The sequence below is a fragment of the Chanos chanos genome, chromosome 9 (assembly GCF_902362185.1).
Source record: "Chanos chanos chromosome 9, fChaCha1.1, whole genome shotgun sequence".
Lineage (NCBI taxonomy): Eukaryota > Metazoa > Chordata > Actinopteri > Gonorynchiformes > Chanidae > Chanos > Chanos chanos.
This window is the reverse complement of record NC_044503.1, coordinates 17,850,748-17,868,981: the sequence shown is the minus strand read 5'-3', so window position 1 is coordinate 17,868,981 and position 18,234 is coordinate 17,850,748. Positions and strand designations below refer to the sequence as shown.

At 43.2% G+C, this 18,234-nt stretch overlaps 1 protein-coding gene across 1 annotated transcript in view; it reads left to right on the top strand.

The window, feature by feature from the left end:
- The window catches only part of espn (espin), a 50,228-nt gene that overhangs the window by 10,632 nt on the left and 21,362 nt on the right, over nt 1–18,234 (top strand). The window contains exons 3-7 of the mRNA XM_030784918.1: nt 2,984–3,170; nt 6,829–7,011; nt 9,105–9,236; nt 9,889–10,117; nt 12,105–12,385. Coding sequence (XP_030640778.1) covers nt 2,984–3,170; nt 6,829–7,011; nt 9,105–9,236; nt 9,889–10,117; nt 12,105–12,385 — 1,012 coding nt within the window. The remainder of the gene's footprint in view (nt 1–2,983; nt 3,171–6,828; nt 7,012–9,104; nt 9,237–9,888; nt 10,118–12,104; nt 12,386–18,234) is intronic.

Here is an 18,234-nt window from a genome sequence, read left to right as displayed (position 1 = left end):
GGAAGGTTTTATTTGCCATTTAAAAATGTCCATTGAGCCCACCTCTCTAATGCTTTTTGGTAGGGTGTTCCACAGTTTAGGTGTGTAATGTCCATTGAGCCCACCTCTCTAATGCTTTTTGGTAGGGTGTTCCACAGTTTAGGTGTGTAATGTCCATTGAGCCCACCTCTCTAATGCTTTTTGGTAGGGTGTTCCACAGTTTACGTGTGTAATGGATGAAGGCAGCTTCCCCAGTTTTGTTTTTGGTGACTTTTGCAATGTTTAAAAGACCTGCTTTAGAGGATCTAAGGGCTCGTGAGGGAACGTAAACAACAGAGAATTGGTAATGTAAGAGGGTGCTAAACCACTAAGAGCTTTGTATACAAGTAGAAGGACTTTAAAATCAATTCTGTAGTGTTGTGTACTGACTGTTGTGTAGAGTTGTGTAGTATTGTGTGGTGTTGTGCACTGACCATTACGTGCTGACTATTGTGTAATGTTGTGTGCTGACTTGTGTAATGCTTTGTAATGTCGTGTATGGCAACAGTCATGAGTGTGTAGTCTAAGAGATGTGTGTTTCCATGCGGCTTGTGTTTTATGTGTAAATTTTTGTTCTGTTTTCGTATATTATTCAGTTTTACAGTGTGCCATCAGTAAAGTGCCTATTTTACAGTGACTAAATCAATTAAACTGTCTTTTGACATTGCGTGTGGGGACAAGTGGTCAGTGGTAGGTCTTTTGGTATAATTACTGTCATAGACCTGACACAGAGAGAGTTAACGATGAAAACTTACAGCTTAAACAAAAGGTCAAGTGGGAATTTGTTGGTTGAAGTACCTGGAGTGTCTCAATCTTTTCATCCTCTCTCAGCTGGTCTTGTATTACTATAGAGGTGACTGCTTTTTTAGTCCACACTTTAAATTATTCACACTGTAATGACCACAGAAATACAAATAGGGTGTTATCAGGGAAGAGCCTCAATAGACTGACCAGGGCCATTATGTTACTAATAATTATACACACTCACACTTTGGAATAACATGTTGTGTCCCAGAGTAATACAGTTTGATGTGTTTTATGTGGAGGGCATTTTTTCGTCTTGTTCACATGTTTATTTATGTGTGTCTGTTTAATGTGTGTGTTTGTGTCTGTGTTTGTGTGAGTAAGAGAGACAGAGAAGGAGAGAGAGAGAAAGAGGGAGAGGTTGTATGAGCTTGTGTGTGTGTGTGCACACGCATGCGTTCACAAACACGTATGTATTTGTGTGTTTTCCTAGGCCTTTCCTCTCGCCTGTACTCCAGTGTGTAGGTGACCGGGTCCTGTTAAGTTACACTCATGAATAATTGCGTTTGTCTGCCCACTTCCTAATGACACAGCCTCTGATTAGGAGCTCTTCCTGTCTGAAATATTCAGTACCCACTTGTTTTTATTCGAAACCCTCACCCCCAGTGGAGAGCGGATGTTTTTATCACTGTCATGATCACCAACCATGAACTGTACTAGCATCGAAATGTCAGGTGTTTTTATGAAAGTCATGGGACAGCTATTACTGTGGGTTCGTAATACTGATCATTATACAAAGATTAGTAACATGTCAGCCGTGGATGTTGTTTTTTTGGATGTTTAATGCATTGAATATTCCATCATATGTATGTCACATGTAGTTAGCTGCGGGGTAACTGTTCTTTACAACAACGCAGAATAGAGATGTATTAATACCTTTGGCACTGTCCTCATCATTCTCTCTTTGTTTAGACCAAAGGTGACTGTAATTCTTAATCTAATGTAATTATTTAACTGACTGTTACAGCAGTGGTATGCCACCTTCCTCCAGTGGGAGTTATATGGTATTCTGGCTCTATGCTCAAAACAAACAAATCTCATTCACTGAACCTGAAGTGATATCAGACCAGTTTGCGTCCTAAGAAGTTCCTGGAACAAATCCTGAAGGAGTCAGGCCTTCTAGGAGAAAGACTGCCAATGAGAGAGAGAGTGAGAGAGAGAGAGAGAGAGAGAGAGAGAGAGAGAGAGAGAGAGAGAGAATATAGCCAAGATGACACCCTTGTTTCTTTGAAGAATTATGTAGCGATTGTAAAAGTATCTCTCTGCTGCCCTAACCAGGTGAAATTGACGTTTGACTTGAATCAGACAGAATAACCTTTCTCTCCTTCCCCTGTTCCTTTTCCACTGTCTCACAGCCCTTTCCTTCCTGCCCCTTTTGACATTTCTACCATTGGGTTTCTCTCATTGCTGTGACTCCAGCCAGTGGAATGCTAATCCTCTTAGGGGACTCTTTGCTAACTTGTCAGTCAGTATCCAAATAAAGCAGAGTCTGATGGGATTTAGCAGGAGGCTCCCACTCCCTCCCTGACCTTCTGCTGTGGCTGTAGGGTGTGGAAATGCGTGTGTGCCAGACATTTTTCCCAGACAGACAGACAGATCCATGAGTAAAGTTCTAACAGTTCTGCCTTCATAAACTAGAGTAACTCAGGAACCTTACAGGTGACAACTAGGCTCAATTTCTGCCACCTCACATGACCTACAGGCTCCAAAGTTTCAGTTAACGAAACTGAATTTGTCAGTTCATTATTTATTTATTTACTTTTCAACAGCATGCTCTACTGAGGTGTGTGATCTTCTTTTGGAAGAATTCTGCTCAAAGGGTGTGATACGAAACACAGTTCTGTACAGAGTTTTGTGTGGTGATGATCTAGCTGTCTAATTGAATTTAAGTGAAATGAAGCAAATTTATGCGAGTTTTTCTGAAGGGAAATAAAAAAAAGCTTTGCTGGCTTTAAACTGGAAAATGTGAATACATACACAAAAGGGCCACATACATAAAACAGTGGCTTCACTTGGCATTGGTACATAATGACCATATGGAGACATGGGAGGTTTATGCATCAAAAACACCCTGACCTGTCGCTAGGAAAAGGCCAGGTGGGAATCTCAGCCTGTAAACACCAACATGGAAGAATCTCATTTCCTCTTTCTTTCATTCCAGTGTCGTCAATTTTCAAACAAAAAATGGTGCCACACCCCTGTACTTAGCATGTCAGGAAGGCCACCTGGAGGTCGTCCAATACCTGGTGAAGGACTGCGGGGCGGATCCCAGCATCAGAGCCAATGACGGGATGACTCCTCTTCATGCTGCTGCCCAGATGGGACATAACACAGTCATTGTTTGGCTGGTGAGTGAAACGAAGGCAAGAGGTTGATTTTTAAAAGTTAATTTTTTTTTTTTTTTTTTTTTGCCATGACGTCTGTATCCTACGTGTATAACTATGCATGTCAGTATCACGTCACAAGCACTCAATCGCCAAGGCACCTGACACCGAATGACCTCTGATTAAAACTAATGCTTCGCAAAGGTCAGGGGCTTACTGGAAGCTTCTTTCTGTGATCAAGTCATGATTTATCGGCATAGTCATCTGGTGAAATGGGAAGTAACAGAGAGCAGAGTGAAGAGCTAGAACTAGTGCTTGTACTGACTGAAACTTTATTTATTAAAAATCAGCTACAGTGAGAAATGTTGGCTGGTTTTAGTTTAAGCAACACTGCCTGCAATTCTTGTCTCTTTGTAAATATGTAGAAAGAATGTTAATGAACTAAAGCAGCCTACCTACACAGGTGAAATCTGGGTCCAGGAGCATTGCTCCCTCTAGGTTGAGCAGTGATTAGCTTTCAGATCCAGGTCTACTGACCTTGTAACGCTCAAGAGGTGCTTTCAGACCAAACAGTTCTAGGGACTCGTTGAACGGAACTACCCACTGGAGAGCTCCCCTGAGAACTACATACTTTCAAGGGCTTTTTTTCTGTTTGCATCTGCACTGCCAGTAGGAAGTGACGTAAGCTGGCCGACTGTTGGTATAGCGACTTCACTGTCGGTCCATTTGTCTTTTTTTCCTCCATTTTTTAATGGCAAGAGCTGTTGTTTACACAGCTAACATTTTACAAGGACTTTTAGAAATGGCGGTTGCAATACGCATTGTAGTACACTTATGTCTGGACCAGTCACCATACACTTACGTCAGTCATCATTCCTCTTGTGCTGGGAGAGTAGGAGCTAAAAAACTCCCTCAAAACGGCGTTCTAAGAACTATGGTTGTCCTCAGTTCCTGCAGTGTGGACACACAAAAATGGGGTTACTTCCTCCAACAGTTCTAAGAACTATGAAAAAGTTCCTTGGTCCAAAAGTGCCTAAACAGAGCTGAACCAGCAGAGTATGTTTACTTTAGTATGTTTAAGCTCCAATCTCATCATCCAGTCATGGTATCCAATGTGAGATGGGATGTAAGCCAATCACACCTTGGGACGCCATTAGACATTGCCAATCACGGCCCTTCTTTCAATTGTGAGACTGGATGACGTACTACTACAGGGGAACAACGCTCAAACTCGGCTGTCAGCAATTTTTCTGCTTTCATCTGTCAGTAGCGCAAGACAACTCATCAAAGTAACCATATAACCTAGAGAACAAATAGGCGTAAATGTGTCATTTCAAAAAACATTTATTGAGGCGAACGACTTTTTGACATACGATAATTATCATACATCTGGCAACACTGTAGGCAACCAGCGTATACAGCTACTCTACATGTTATGATAGCTATTGATAACGGTAACTTTACATGAGTGTGTGTTTATGTGCTGCAGTGTCGCAGTGTATTGTTCAATGCATGTTCACATTCAGTGTTTACTTACTGACAAGAGTTATTGTGGGTTTGCTTACAGTACCTACCATTTTAATCTGTAAAAATAATGTTCAGTAATGTATAAACAAATTATATGATTTCCAATAATAAAAAATAAACTTTTCAGTATATGATGAACACCTCAATTTCTGAACTCGACCACACAACCACAAATCCACCAGACCAATAGCCTGAGAGTTACATCCTGGTCAAAACACCCACCTAAGGAAGCACGGCCAGTTGTGCTCCTTTGGTTTCGCATTGCCTCATGCCCAAATTTTTACTCTGCCCCGCAAGAATGAAGGCAAGCAATTCATATGATTTTTTTTTACCCTGCCTTATACCAATCCCCCTGAAGAATTCATTAAAAAATGTGTTTGTTGTTCAGCATAACTATTTCTCCTTTTCTCACAATTTGCTATTTCAATCAAACAAAACTGGTGGACAGCATAAAGCTGCTCACTGCTCTGTGGTTTAAGGTTATGACTTTACACAAAGTAATTTACAAAGTTCAGAAAGAAGCTTTGTCAGTATCATCTCCAATTCTGTTATTTTGGCCATTTCACAGTTGATAGAGTTGTTGCTTAAAAAACATGTAATGCATCATTTTCTGATTCAAAGAAATCCCACCAAAGTTGCTACTTCTGCCTCTGCTACCTCACACACATCATCCACAACTCCATGACCCACCAGCAGGTTCTCTCTCCATGACCCACCAGCAGGGTTCTCCCTCCATGACCCACCAGCAGGGTTCTCCCTCCATGACCCACCAGCAGGTTCTCTCTCCATGACCCACCAGCAGGTTCTCCCTCCATGACCCACCCGCAGGTTCTCTCTCCATGACCCACCAGCAGGTTCTCTCTCCATGACCCACCAGCAGGTTCTCCCTCCATGACCCACCAGCAGAGTTCTCCCCTCCATGACCCACCAGCAGGGTTCTCTCTCCATGACCCACCAGCAGGGTTCTCCCTCCATGACCCACCAGCAGGGTTCTCCCTCCATGACCCACCAGCAGAGTTCTCCCCTCCATGACCCACCAGCAGGGTTCTCCCCTCCATGACCCACCAGCAGGGTTCTCCCTCCATGACCCACCAGCAGAGTTCTCCCCTCCATGACCCACCAGCAGAGTTCTCCCTCCATGACCCACCAGCAGGGTTCTCCCTCCATGACCCACCAGCAGAGTTCTCCCCTCCATGACCCACCAGCAGGGTTCTCCCTCCATGACCCACCAGCAGGGTTCTCCCTCCATGACCCACCAGCAGGGTTCTCCCTCCATGACCCACCAGCAGGTTCTCTCTCCATGACCCACCAGCAGGTTCTCCCTTCCATGACCCACCAGCAGGGTTCTCCCCTCCATGACCCACCAGCAGAGTTCTCTCTCCATGACCCACCAGCAGGTTCTCTCTCCATGACCCACCAGCAGGTTCTCTCTCCATGACCCACCAGCAGGGTTCTCCCTCCATGACCCACCAGCAGAGTTCTCCCCTCCATGACCCACCAGCAGGGTTCTCCCTCCATGACCCACCAGCAGGGTTCTCCCTCCATGACCCACCAGCAGGTTCTCTCTCCATGACCCACCAGCAGGGTTCTCCCCTGCCCTAAAGAGGATCAAATAAGTCATGGCTTGAATGATACCGCTCCATCATAGCTGGACACACGACACATGATTTCAGTCTGATTTTGTATCATTCCAGGCCATGGGTTGAATACTCTGTTTAATCTAATGCTTGTTTTTCCGCTCCATGTAACGTATTTGGAGGCATAAAATGACAATTTCAGGGTCAATTACAAACCACGTCTTTGTGGGCAAAAATAATCTTTAGTAATGATCATCTTTGCTACTATTGTCGTCAAAATTTTTCCATCAAAAGCTTCAAAGCCTCAGCATGAATTGCTATTACTTTTCCTACCATCCCATTTCTACAGCCTTTAATATACAGCTTAGATAGTGTCATAATGAGCGAGTGTGACAAAGCTGAGATGGGACCACATGGCACGACACTCCAGTTTCTCTGGTTGTTTTTTAGTTTAGTCTAACAGTCAGGCTTCAGTAGATGAATGTTGCCCTGTTAGTTCCATACTTAATATTTCCGTGAGTAACATATTTGCAGGTGCTGTACCCTGCTGACCAGTGCTCTTTTTGTTTGGCCCACAGATGAGTTTTACAGAAGTCAGTCTGGCAGACAGAGACAGCGATGGTGCCACGGCCATGCACTTCGCTGCCAGCCGTGGTCATGCCAAAGTTCTCAGCTGGCTTCTCCTCCACGGGGGTGAGATTGTGACTGACAGCTGGGGCGGGACCCCTCTCCACGATGCAGCAGAAAATGGAGAACTAGAGGTGGGTTTGGATTGCAGTCTACCGCACAAACCAATCCCAGATTCCTGAGAAAACAATGCAGATGGATCCAGAAAAGATTTCTTGATATGTGGCTGAATGGAGTTCTTCATGGTACGAATGCAGTCAGGACATGTGAAATTTCTAAATGTTTTGTGCATCTATAATCTTTGAAGCATGTTGAAGGCCTCAGGTGTCAGAGTAAGTTGGCGCTGTCAGTGTTTATGGCCTGTGCATACAGTGGAACATGATGTTATTGAGTTTAATGAGTCATTGGAGGAGATGTTTTCTCTAGGCCTCATTTTCACTGTCCAAATGAAGCTTCATTAGCTGCGCCAGGCGTAGCTGTATTCGTGATATTATCAGTGTAATGTTACATAGTGTATTGTTACATAGTGTAACACTCTTTCTTTGTCTCTCTGTCCTGAGAGTTGGAGAGATCCTGCATATCTATGCCTTATGCCCTGTGGGGGGAAATGTATAAGTGTTCCTAGCTGAATTAAGTGTCTGACTTACTGCCACAGGAGTAATTAATCAAACAGAGGTGAATTTACTGGAACGAGGTTCTAGGACTGTTTTGTACTGTCCAGTGCTGACTCCTTTTTAACCCTGGTCTGAGCCGTACGATCAGCAAATCCGTAATGGTTCTCTGTATAGTGTTTTCCCATCAATAGCAGGTCATAAGTTGTCAGTCGGACTGCAGAGTGAGACAGTAATTGAAGAATGATATGGAACTAAACAACAGGGCCATGCCACCCCACAGTGAAGTTACTCCAGTGAGATGAGTGGTCTGAAGAGAGAAAAGTAGAGGCTTGTTTTGTCTCTCTTTCTCCAGAGGCTGAGTGAATGGCAGCTGTTAGGAAAGTCCTCCCTTTTCCTATTGTCCTTACTCTGACTCTGTTTTTTAGAACAGCTCTTAGATAAGATAAGGGAGGTTCTTCTGTTGAGGAGTCATTTTGGAAAGAGTTTGATGACAAGAGAACTCCCGCAGTGGGTATCAGCTGATTCTTTAACTGTTACTGGATATCAAGACATTACCTGAGTGAGACTGAAAAAATGTGTCTCGCGGGTTATGAAAGTAGCATAGCTTTTGGGGGGATCTTAGGTTTGATTCTTGAACACAGTGGGTTAATAATCTATGTGAAGAGTTACTGGTTTAAATTAGATACATAAAGAGTACTGCCCAATACACAATCCTAAAGATGGTTCATAAAACATATTTAAAGCTGTGTTTATTAAAACAAAAAATATATAAAATACCGCAGCTCTCAGTATCCTCCCTTACTAGCCAGTGTGTGTTAGATATGAATGAAAATATGGCACTGTGTTTCTTAAACATTTACAGTCTAATCCCAATCTGTGGACATAATCTGGAATGGACTCTTCACTCATTCTTAGCCACGACAAGAGAAGACCCTCGCTGTGTCTGAAATCGCTCTCTACTCATACTCCCTACTCACTATATAGTGTTTGGTGCACAGAGCACTCACTAGGGGATGCAGGAAGACAGCTGTTGGTACATTTCAGACACTATTTGGATGTCACGCTGCTACACAGTCATGTGCCGGATATTCGTAATGTTTTATCTCTGTCACATAAACAAACACCAGAACATCTGCATCTGATTGGTCTGTAAAGACTTGCCCACTTTCACGAGACAGGCTGCAATGCATGATGGTCTTAGTCAATTGATATAGGGTACATTGGTTGTACCCTACTTTTCACAATGCATTGTGGGATACTTTGAGTGAACTGTTTAGGGTATAACAATTCTCACTACACATTCGGACAGGACTACAAAATGGCGGCCTCACTGTATAGCACCCGATATATAGTGAGTAGTGAGTGGTTTCAGACACAGCGCCTGTGTATAAAACCTGTCGTGTGTTGGCTGTGTGTTGTAACTCTCTGGCTGGTATCGTTAATCTGTGTGTAAATATGCAGTTTCGAAATTGATCACATATAGATTATGTTCACATACTTATTATGTGATTATATATAGTTTTTATTTTGGACTGAGTCACTAAACTTCAGTGTGTGTATGTGTTCATTGAACTGCAGTGAAATGAAAGATCTCTCTCTCCCTCTCGCTGCAGTGTTGTCAGATTCTGGTGGTTAATGGTGTGGATCTAGGAATCCGTGATCAGGACGGTTTCTCTGCCGCAGATCTGGCTGAGTATAACGGGCACCCGCAGTGTGCTAAGTACCTGCGCACAGTGGAGAACATGGTTAGAAACATACACACACAACCACATTACTGTTCTCCAACACACACACACACATACAACACAGTCCCTTCCCTTCACCTTTAAAACTATAGATACAAACCCACAGCTGCTCAGAGCTGCGTTTGTTTAGTGTCATGTTGAACCATGACAGACAGACTTTGGCTGCAATGCCCAGTCAAGACAGGCTCCACAGAGCTGATAGGCTGTATCTGCCTCATTAACATCTATAATGAACATTCTGTAAGGCGGAGGCCCTGCTTTTAAACGCACAGCCACACAAGGTGACAGCAGACAGCAGCTGGTACCAGTACGTCTGTAGATTACCAAACTTAATGCATTTTGGCAAATGAGTTCAAATTTAGTTCAGATGCTGAAATTCAGTTAAAGAATTGAAATAAGTTTTTGGGAAAGAATAGGTGGCTTATTGTCAAAGGTATTAGCCACAAATTCTCATAATCGTATGGAGAGGCAAAGCTACGTTACAGTGAATTTTCCTCCAGACTTGGACTAACTTAGCATTGCCAGGCATTTTTAATGTCACTGAACAACCCTCAAGCACTGGGGAAATCCAGTATACAATGGTATGCATTAACCAGTGATTTTACTGAAGTGAACTGTACCATCTGAGAGCTGTCTCCTGTTTGGGTCGTAGAGTGTGGAGCATCGTGTGTTGTCCCGTGACCCGTCTGCAGACCTGGAGTACAAACAGCCCGATTCCGGCCTGTCTTCTCCCAACGCCACCATGTCCAGCTCTGCCCAACCTGCACGCTTCGACCTGGGCTCTCCATCCAGCTCTCTGTCCAACTATGACTCAGCCAGCTCCAGTCAGTCCAGCACAGGAGAGAAGAGGAGTACTTCCCCACCTTCACGAACTCCTGCTGGTCAGTACTATACCACACACACACACACACACACACACACACGTGTGTGTGTGCGCGCACACAATCTTATTGACACAGATAGTTTCAGTAGTCAGAAAACCTTTATTCATATAATTTCAGTTTCAGAGATTCCTAGGTGTGCATACACAGGTGTGTTTGCTTTAGTACTGCTCTCATACACATGGCATCTCTGTCTCCGTGAACTTTTACCCCAGGAGAGAGGCTGAGAGAGCGAACCAGCCCAGAGACCTTAAGTAAGGCTTAAACATAAACGCTCTGTGTTTCTTTCTTTTGCACATGTACACACACACACGTACACAGTGAAAGAACACTTCAGAGTGCTAAGCTGTGCTTACACACACACAAACACTGCTACAGCAGATCCCCTCACGGTAAGCCTGTGTTAAATGTATTTCTGAATTTAAATGTGATTTGTATAGCTGTGACAGAGATGCAGGACAAAAATACCAGATATACCACAGGTTCTGTAGATCAACAGGTTCTGTGGGTCCAGACGGCTGAAGGGGGTCCCTCTACAGTTTCATATTTGCATATTCTGTTTATCTATAGTTGCGTAGGTTTGTCTTCAGGCGGAATTTTTCCGTTTGCAAACACGGTTGCAGTGTTCAGTCTCAGAGGCATTCACTGATTCATGTTTGGAAAGTGTTTTGGAGATGCCTCAGAAAGCTCCTTCACTACAATGCTCTCACACGAAGTAGCTGCATTCCTGCATGTTTTCAATACAATCTTCAAACCAGAAGTGACAGCAGGCCCTGGGCCCTCAGCAGGGCATTTGGGTTGTGTAATGCAGCATGGGTGTGTTTTTGTCAGGGCATTTGTGGGAAAAAACTTCTGCTTAGTGAGGTGGAAGACAAGCTGTGTTACTGTTGCCATGGTGTTGCTATGAGACTCGTGCTGCACCAGTGCTGCCCTCCAGTGTACGGAGTGTGAAAGACAGCATGTTATTCAAGATGCCCTTTGGTGGAGATTTACATTTCATCTTGATATCAGCAGCATTCCACTCAGAACCTATTCGAAGGCTTTTAATCTAGATTTTGGGAATGTTTTCATGTCGTTAAAATTTGACACAAATCTGTAGTGGGGCAGTGCCTCCTCACTGACAGCTATGTGGATTTACTGATATTTGACTTTTACTGACTGTGTAGATTTTTTGTGAAAAATGAGAAAGCGAAAATTGAAATCAGAGTTTTCTGTGCCAGATTTGAATTCTGTGATGAGGAGATCCAGAAGGGCTCAGTGGGTTATGTCCTGTTTTGATGGTGAGTCAGTCCCTGGTTGTCACTCACGGGTGGGGTCACTGGTGACCAGGCACCTACATCAGCAGGTAGAGTTAAGTGAATAACATGCACAGTTTGATGGCACTACGCGAGTCATAGTATTGAGGAATGAGTGTCTGGTGCCACCCATGACTTTATCAGGGGGAATAAGAAGTCAGGGTTCCGGGTGGGGGACTTGAGAGATTGGGGTAATGGACCATTCCAAATTGGGAGGCAAAATTAGGGGAGAAATCTTGATTTTTGAAGACGTGTTTTCTAAACCAACCATGTGTCAAAACCCATCACTACATCACTTGATCTGCTGTGATATGCCTCTCTGCATAAACAGACAAACAAACTGAAAACTGTTTTATTCTGTTGTTTCATCGCTTAACCATGTTATGATTGGTGGTTGTGTATGCAGGCTAATGAAAAATAAGCACAGGGTTTGATGATGATTTTACAGGAGATGGGAACGGAAACGTTTAATGACATATACCCAGGAAACGTAGAGTACATGGTATAACTGCAGCATTTTACAGCTTTTCAAACATTCTCTGTTATTACCATTTGTCTTATGAGTGGTCATGAACTGGCTCCTGAATGACTGGCCAATCAGTTGATTGGCTGCTTGGCTGCTTATCTGATTGGCTGATTGTCTGATTGGCTGCTTATCTGATTGGCTCATAGTAACCTTTGCTGTGTCATAGGCGGTTCAGAGACGGCCATCACTGATATGCAGACCTACATGGATATGCTGAACCCTGACACAGGGGATGGAGCTCAAAAGAAGGAGGAGCCTGGTCATCCCCCTCCCCATCCTACTTTCCCACCTCCCCCTCCACCTCCTCTCCCTGGCTCCTCCAGCGTACCCCCACCTCCACCCTCCTACACTCCTCCCAAACCACCTGAGGAGCAGCCATCCGCTGAGATGTATCTGAAGGTGAAGAGTAATTTACGTCACGTGGAGAACGAGGGACTGAAGAAAGAGGTATGAATTTAATGAATCTGGATTACAGTGAAATTTTAATCCCAGAAAATGCTGTAAAATAAACTGAAATGTCTCCAAGCATGAAAGACTTGATGTGGTTTGACCACAGTGGGTAATGACAATGTCTTACAGTTGAACAGCATGGTTGTCCATATCTCTACCCTGTGCTCCAGTGGGTGAACAGGCCATTTCTGTTAGTCTGTTTACCCAGATTAGATCCCATCAGTAACATGTTGCTGTTACAATAAAATGTGTATTTCTTGAATTCCTTACACAGATTAACCCAGATGGGGAGCGTGGAGAGTGAACTAGGAACATGTAGAAAACCTCTCCCCCACAACATAAAATGACTAAAAATGGTTATCTGCGTTACATACCAGGAAAACAACAGTGAATGAGTTAGAAGTGCTACTGTGTTTGCTGCTCATTAACAATATTCTGAGTGGTAACTATGTGAGAGAACCAATATTTTTCCTTTATTTATATTTTTCCAATATTTTTTCTCTCGCCAGAGGTATCTAAAGTAGTTCATTGCAGATTTAATAATCTAATTATCTCTAATGGATGTGGCAGAGACAAACTGTTCTTTTTGAAATGATGTTGGGATATATGAGTAGGTGGATTGGTCCCAGTGTTGCTGTTGACTGGAGAGGCTCAGTGGATGGCACAGTGCTGGGATAGAGTTTTCATAGCAACCCCAACAGTCCTCATTAAACCAGTCACTGCACCACAAAACCAGTACACCAGCACTGTACACTACAGACACTCCAGTAGAAGCCTCTGCAAAATCAGTGAAGCAGACAGACGCTGAACAAGACCCTCAGAAATCTAAAACGCTTCAGTCACCTCATCGCTACAGTTAGACAATGCTGGACCCTAGCACTGAGACCCACAAACTCACACAATGAATTAGGATACACACACAGACACAGTGCTTCCATTGTACGTGTGCATTAATGAGTTTTTCCATTACGATGTCCACCCATCCCAGTGGGCTCTCTGGTGACCTGAGTGATGAGTCCACTGTTAATTGTACTAATTAAGCTGTCAGCTAAGCAGAAGCTCTTCTCATAACTGAGTCTGGGAATGCACCAGCCTCATAAGCGTGGATCCACACACAGCGTTCTTTAGCCAAACTCAGCTGTGTGTGTGTGTGTGTGTGTGTGTGTGAAGTAAATTATACACAGATGTTTTGAGTGGCCCAGATGATTTTTGCGATGACACCTCTTGTCTCAAAGTGAAGATTTTCTGTGAGTGGTTTCAAGAGAACAGTGTGTTTGCCTCAAATCCAGCTGAATATTCTGGATTAGTTGTGCCACAAAATTAGAGCAAAACCTCAGTGACCCACGTGAGTTCCATAATGCTGCTTTGTGGGGAGAGTGGAGCTCGACGAGCTTTATGCAAAAAATCAGGAGAAAATCCCCCACAACCCTATGAGACAGTTATTTAGTCCAAAGGTAAACTGGCACACTGTTATTTTCTTCAGAAAGATGTCTTATTCCCCGTGACTTGCTGGGTTTATGCGCATTTGTTAAATCATACAACCAGACAATGTTAAACCAACGCCAAGGAATTTTAATATATAATCAAACAAGCACAGCTCTCCTGTGCTAGGGCAGTGGATTTACATGTAGTTGCTCTTGTGCTAGGTTATAAAATCTTGCTCTCAAACCATTATGGTCTCATGTTAGACACATTTAGACTATAACTGCTTAACCATAAGACTCAGTGAGTCCGCTGGTAAAACCAGGTAATTCTTTTGTGTCTTTTATTGTATCTGCTACTCCTTTCACTCATTTTAGTGTCAACTCACACCACTCACCCTGTTCCATTGCTTTACCCCTGCCAGGTCAAACCTAGTGCTGTTCCCAAGACAGTCAAACACCAGAAAGTGGTGGCAAACCGATGCCCCTGCAGAGAACCACTGATCCCGTCAGCCGACAGTGGAGTGGCCTCTGTGCAGTTAATTAACCTATTAGGAAAAACCCTGCCTGCCCATGTATCTCTGCATCCCCCTGTAGACCTTAAACATCCCCACTTGTCATTACATTAGACTGTTAAACATTTCCTTAGTATTGTCAAGTCTTGGGACCTTCAGCTTTTTGTATAGCAGGAAGCCTCTGTCTGCTTGATCAAATAACAGGAAACCCAAACCATTAAAAACCAGTTACTGATTTTCTAAACTGCTGGTTTCCACTAAATGAGCATTTTCTTCCATACTGTCGTGTCTCTGTATACCCTGTGTGTGGGGGACTTTAAGACACTAAACAACTGCACATGCTGTAGTCCCATTGGTTCCTATGAGACATTTTTTTCATGACTGGAGGTGGGGTTTTAATTAGCTCATCAATTAGTATCACCTGTTCCCAGGTGAAGGGCCTCTGCCTCGCCCTCATTAACTATTGAACATTGCACTGCCCTGAGGGGCAGGCATTATACAAAAAAAAACACACTCTCTCTCTCTTGCTCACTCTCACACACACACACACACACACACACACACACACACACATACACATGCACACGCGCACACACACACACATACACACTCTGACACACACGCACAAGCCACACACACAAACACGCGCGCACACACTCACACATTTGCATGCGCACACACAAACACACATACACAATCTTTAATTAGTTGTGATATGGAGGAGGAGAAAGCGCTGGAACAATGATCTTTGTTCTCGAGGAAAAACAATCTGCCATGTTCACCATAGAAACGTAAGAGCCCAGAGTAACCGTACACTAGTGCACATGTCTTAGAAGGGTTTTCTTTCCTTTTCTCTGGCTTTACACTTCTCATCAGTTTGAAGTAGACAGTTTCAACATGTGTCAACGTTTGTTTTTTTCAGAGCTCCTGAGAAGAGCAGACGTACGTAATATTTAACAAGATTTAAAAATGCAGTTTTCATTTTACATTGTAAAAACATTTCTATAACAAGTGTGTGTGTGTGTGTATATATATATATATATATATATATATGTATATATATATATATATATATGAAATAAATACACCTATTTATTGACGGACAGTTTATTTGTTTATTTTCATAACTGATATGAGGACTGAAGACTGCTTTGTAGAAGATTATGAACCTGTGTGTGCTGTATGTAAATGGTCCCTATGTAAACTATGAGTGTTGTTTTGTCCTTGTACGTAATCTCCATGCCGGCCTGGCTCTCATACCTGCACATTACTGCCATAGACTTCCCTTTGTTTCCCCCATTCAGCTGCAGCGTTTCAGAGCATGTAACTGAGCAATGAAGGACCTGGTCCATTCATAAATAATCACACTGGCCACTGTGGATAATGCAGAATTGAAGCCAGAGCGGATTTGATCCTGGGCAGCCATGCCTGTTGCCTGATGAATTTGCCTAAGAGCGGCCAGCCTGTGCAGGGGTTGGTCCAGCGGCAGGCGGTGATGTCAGCGAGCTGAGAGACGATAGGTGTGCTCCGTTAATGAAGGAGGGGGGGGCAGGGTAAGGCTAGGGCCAGGTGAGGAGTCGCATAGACAGTTGAATGAGGATCTGGTGACAGTTGCCTGGACCTCCTCACCGTAGCTCTCCTACTCAGCTTTTGGGATCTGACAGAAACAACAGACAGGGAGACAGGGAGACACTCAACAGGGTGAGATATTACGGTGAAACAGAACAACTTTTAATATTTGACTGTTGTCATTTTTTTTTAAAAGCTCTGCTTTTGGTTTACAGTGGTGTTGAGGCTGGTTTAGTCATGTTTCTCATGTTTAGGAATGAAGTACAGCCAGAGGTGGATTATTTGTGTCATAAATCTCCATTTGCAGGTTAAAGGTATTTCTTTGCAGGGCTTATCGAGATATTTGTTGTGTCTAACCTTGAGTAAGGATCTGTATGCTCTCTTTCATCTAACCTTGAGATGAATCGGTATTTTCACTTTTGTCAAACACTAGGTAGGTTACCTATTTCATCTGTCATCAAATACTGGATAGGTTCTCTTTTTCTCTTTTTAACCATGTCACAGTCATTTCTGCGGATAAGAGGTGATACACTAGATTTGATGTTGACCATTCTTACAGGAAAGACGTCCCACACAGTGTCTTTACGCTTCATTTAAGAAATGTGTTTGGAGGATTGAGTTTGGTGTTTTGAATTGTAAAGTCACTCACTCGCAGAAGATGGCCCTGCAGTAGCGGTGTGAACAGAGATTAGGATATAATGACTTATTAGACACATGTGTCCCCACACTGTTCGCACACGGCACTTTCATTCCAACTCTCCAATCGGTTCATCAGTCTGCGTGAATCATAGAAAAACTGACGGATAATCAGTAAAACTAATGGATGACCACATAACGATGTAAATGGGAATAGATTTGACTGGTAAGAGTGTGTGTGTGTATGTGTGTGTGTGTGTTTGAGAGAGGCATAACTGTGTGTTTTGGGAGAGGAGGGGGGTGTCCTGTGACCCAGCGATTTTGCCCTGTGCTGTGACAGACTGTTCAGCTGTGGGGGCTGAGGTCAGATTATATTACAGTGGCTGTAAAGGGGCTAAGGCATTCTCACAAAGGCGATCAGTCAGCAGGGCAATCTCACACAAACACACACTTACAGGAACACTGCACACCATACAGCACACTACACTGCACTGACATTTTATGGCTTTTGTGTGACCTGACTTTTATTCAGTCTGTTTGCTCAGCGCTGTGATATAGTCATAGTCCATTGCAGTGCCCAGAACTCGTTGCCAATGGAAAGCTCCCTGCAGTCTGCCATGTCAAGATGACATCATAGAAACAGACATTTAAAAAACACACACACACACACACATCAAAACTGCCAAAAAAGGGCTTGATGCAAGTGGGTTTTTTGTTGGATTGCACAGGTGGCGATCACTATGCAAATAATGTTTTTTGCATTAGGAAAATCTGCCAAGATCAGGAAAAGCACCCATACGTGTTTGTTTTTTCTGTGAACAAATGGAAATCTTCAGGGAGTTAGTACTAACACTTTTATCTCTCTGTCTGAGAATTTTGGAAACTGTTGCTGATGAGTCATTCAGCACAGGTGTTTTCAAATAAACTTCCTGTTCCACACTGTGATGCATAATAAATAAATGGCCTTTTTAAAGCCTCCAGGGCAGAACCATAGCTCTGAGATCTGATGGGTGTGAGGTGTGCAACTGTTTCCACTAGATTTACCAGTCCAATTTCATCATCCTCCCCCATGTTTCCCTCAGTCTGTGTCTTATGGGTTCTTCGTTGATTGACAGGTCTGAGAGTTTGAGGTGAAGAGTCAGAGTTTGATCTATAAGAAGTGCAGTATTACAGAAACATCAAACACACAGGATCACGTGAGACCTCACCCAAACCCTACTAAAGGCCCTGTGTGTGTGTGTGTGTGTGTGTGTGTGTGTGTGCACTCTCACTCTAATACTGACCAGCTTAGATGTCATGCTAAGACTGAGCCAAGAGGCCATGAAAAGCCCTTTTGTTTTATTCTGTCACTCTGAGAAAATCTGCACTGTGGTCATAAGATGCTTTGTGAAAGAGTAGCTCAGAGTGTTACGTCACCATATCTGGGAAAATTCTCTGATAAATAAATTTTTATTTAAACTGATTACACATGCAGTGCAGCAGGAGTAGAGTAGGGTGTGTTTGTTTGAAATATTTTATATCAGACTCTAAATGTGTTGTTTTGTTTAGTGCTTTTTGTGTGCTTTGATATTGTACTTCATTTTCAAAAAGGGGAGCTGGATTTGTTGTTTTTATTTCCATTTAAATAAGGAACTTTACACAGTTTACTCTACTGTGATCATATTTATGAGGCTTGACACAGGAGTTTGGAGCCAATCATCTCCTT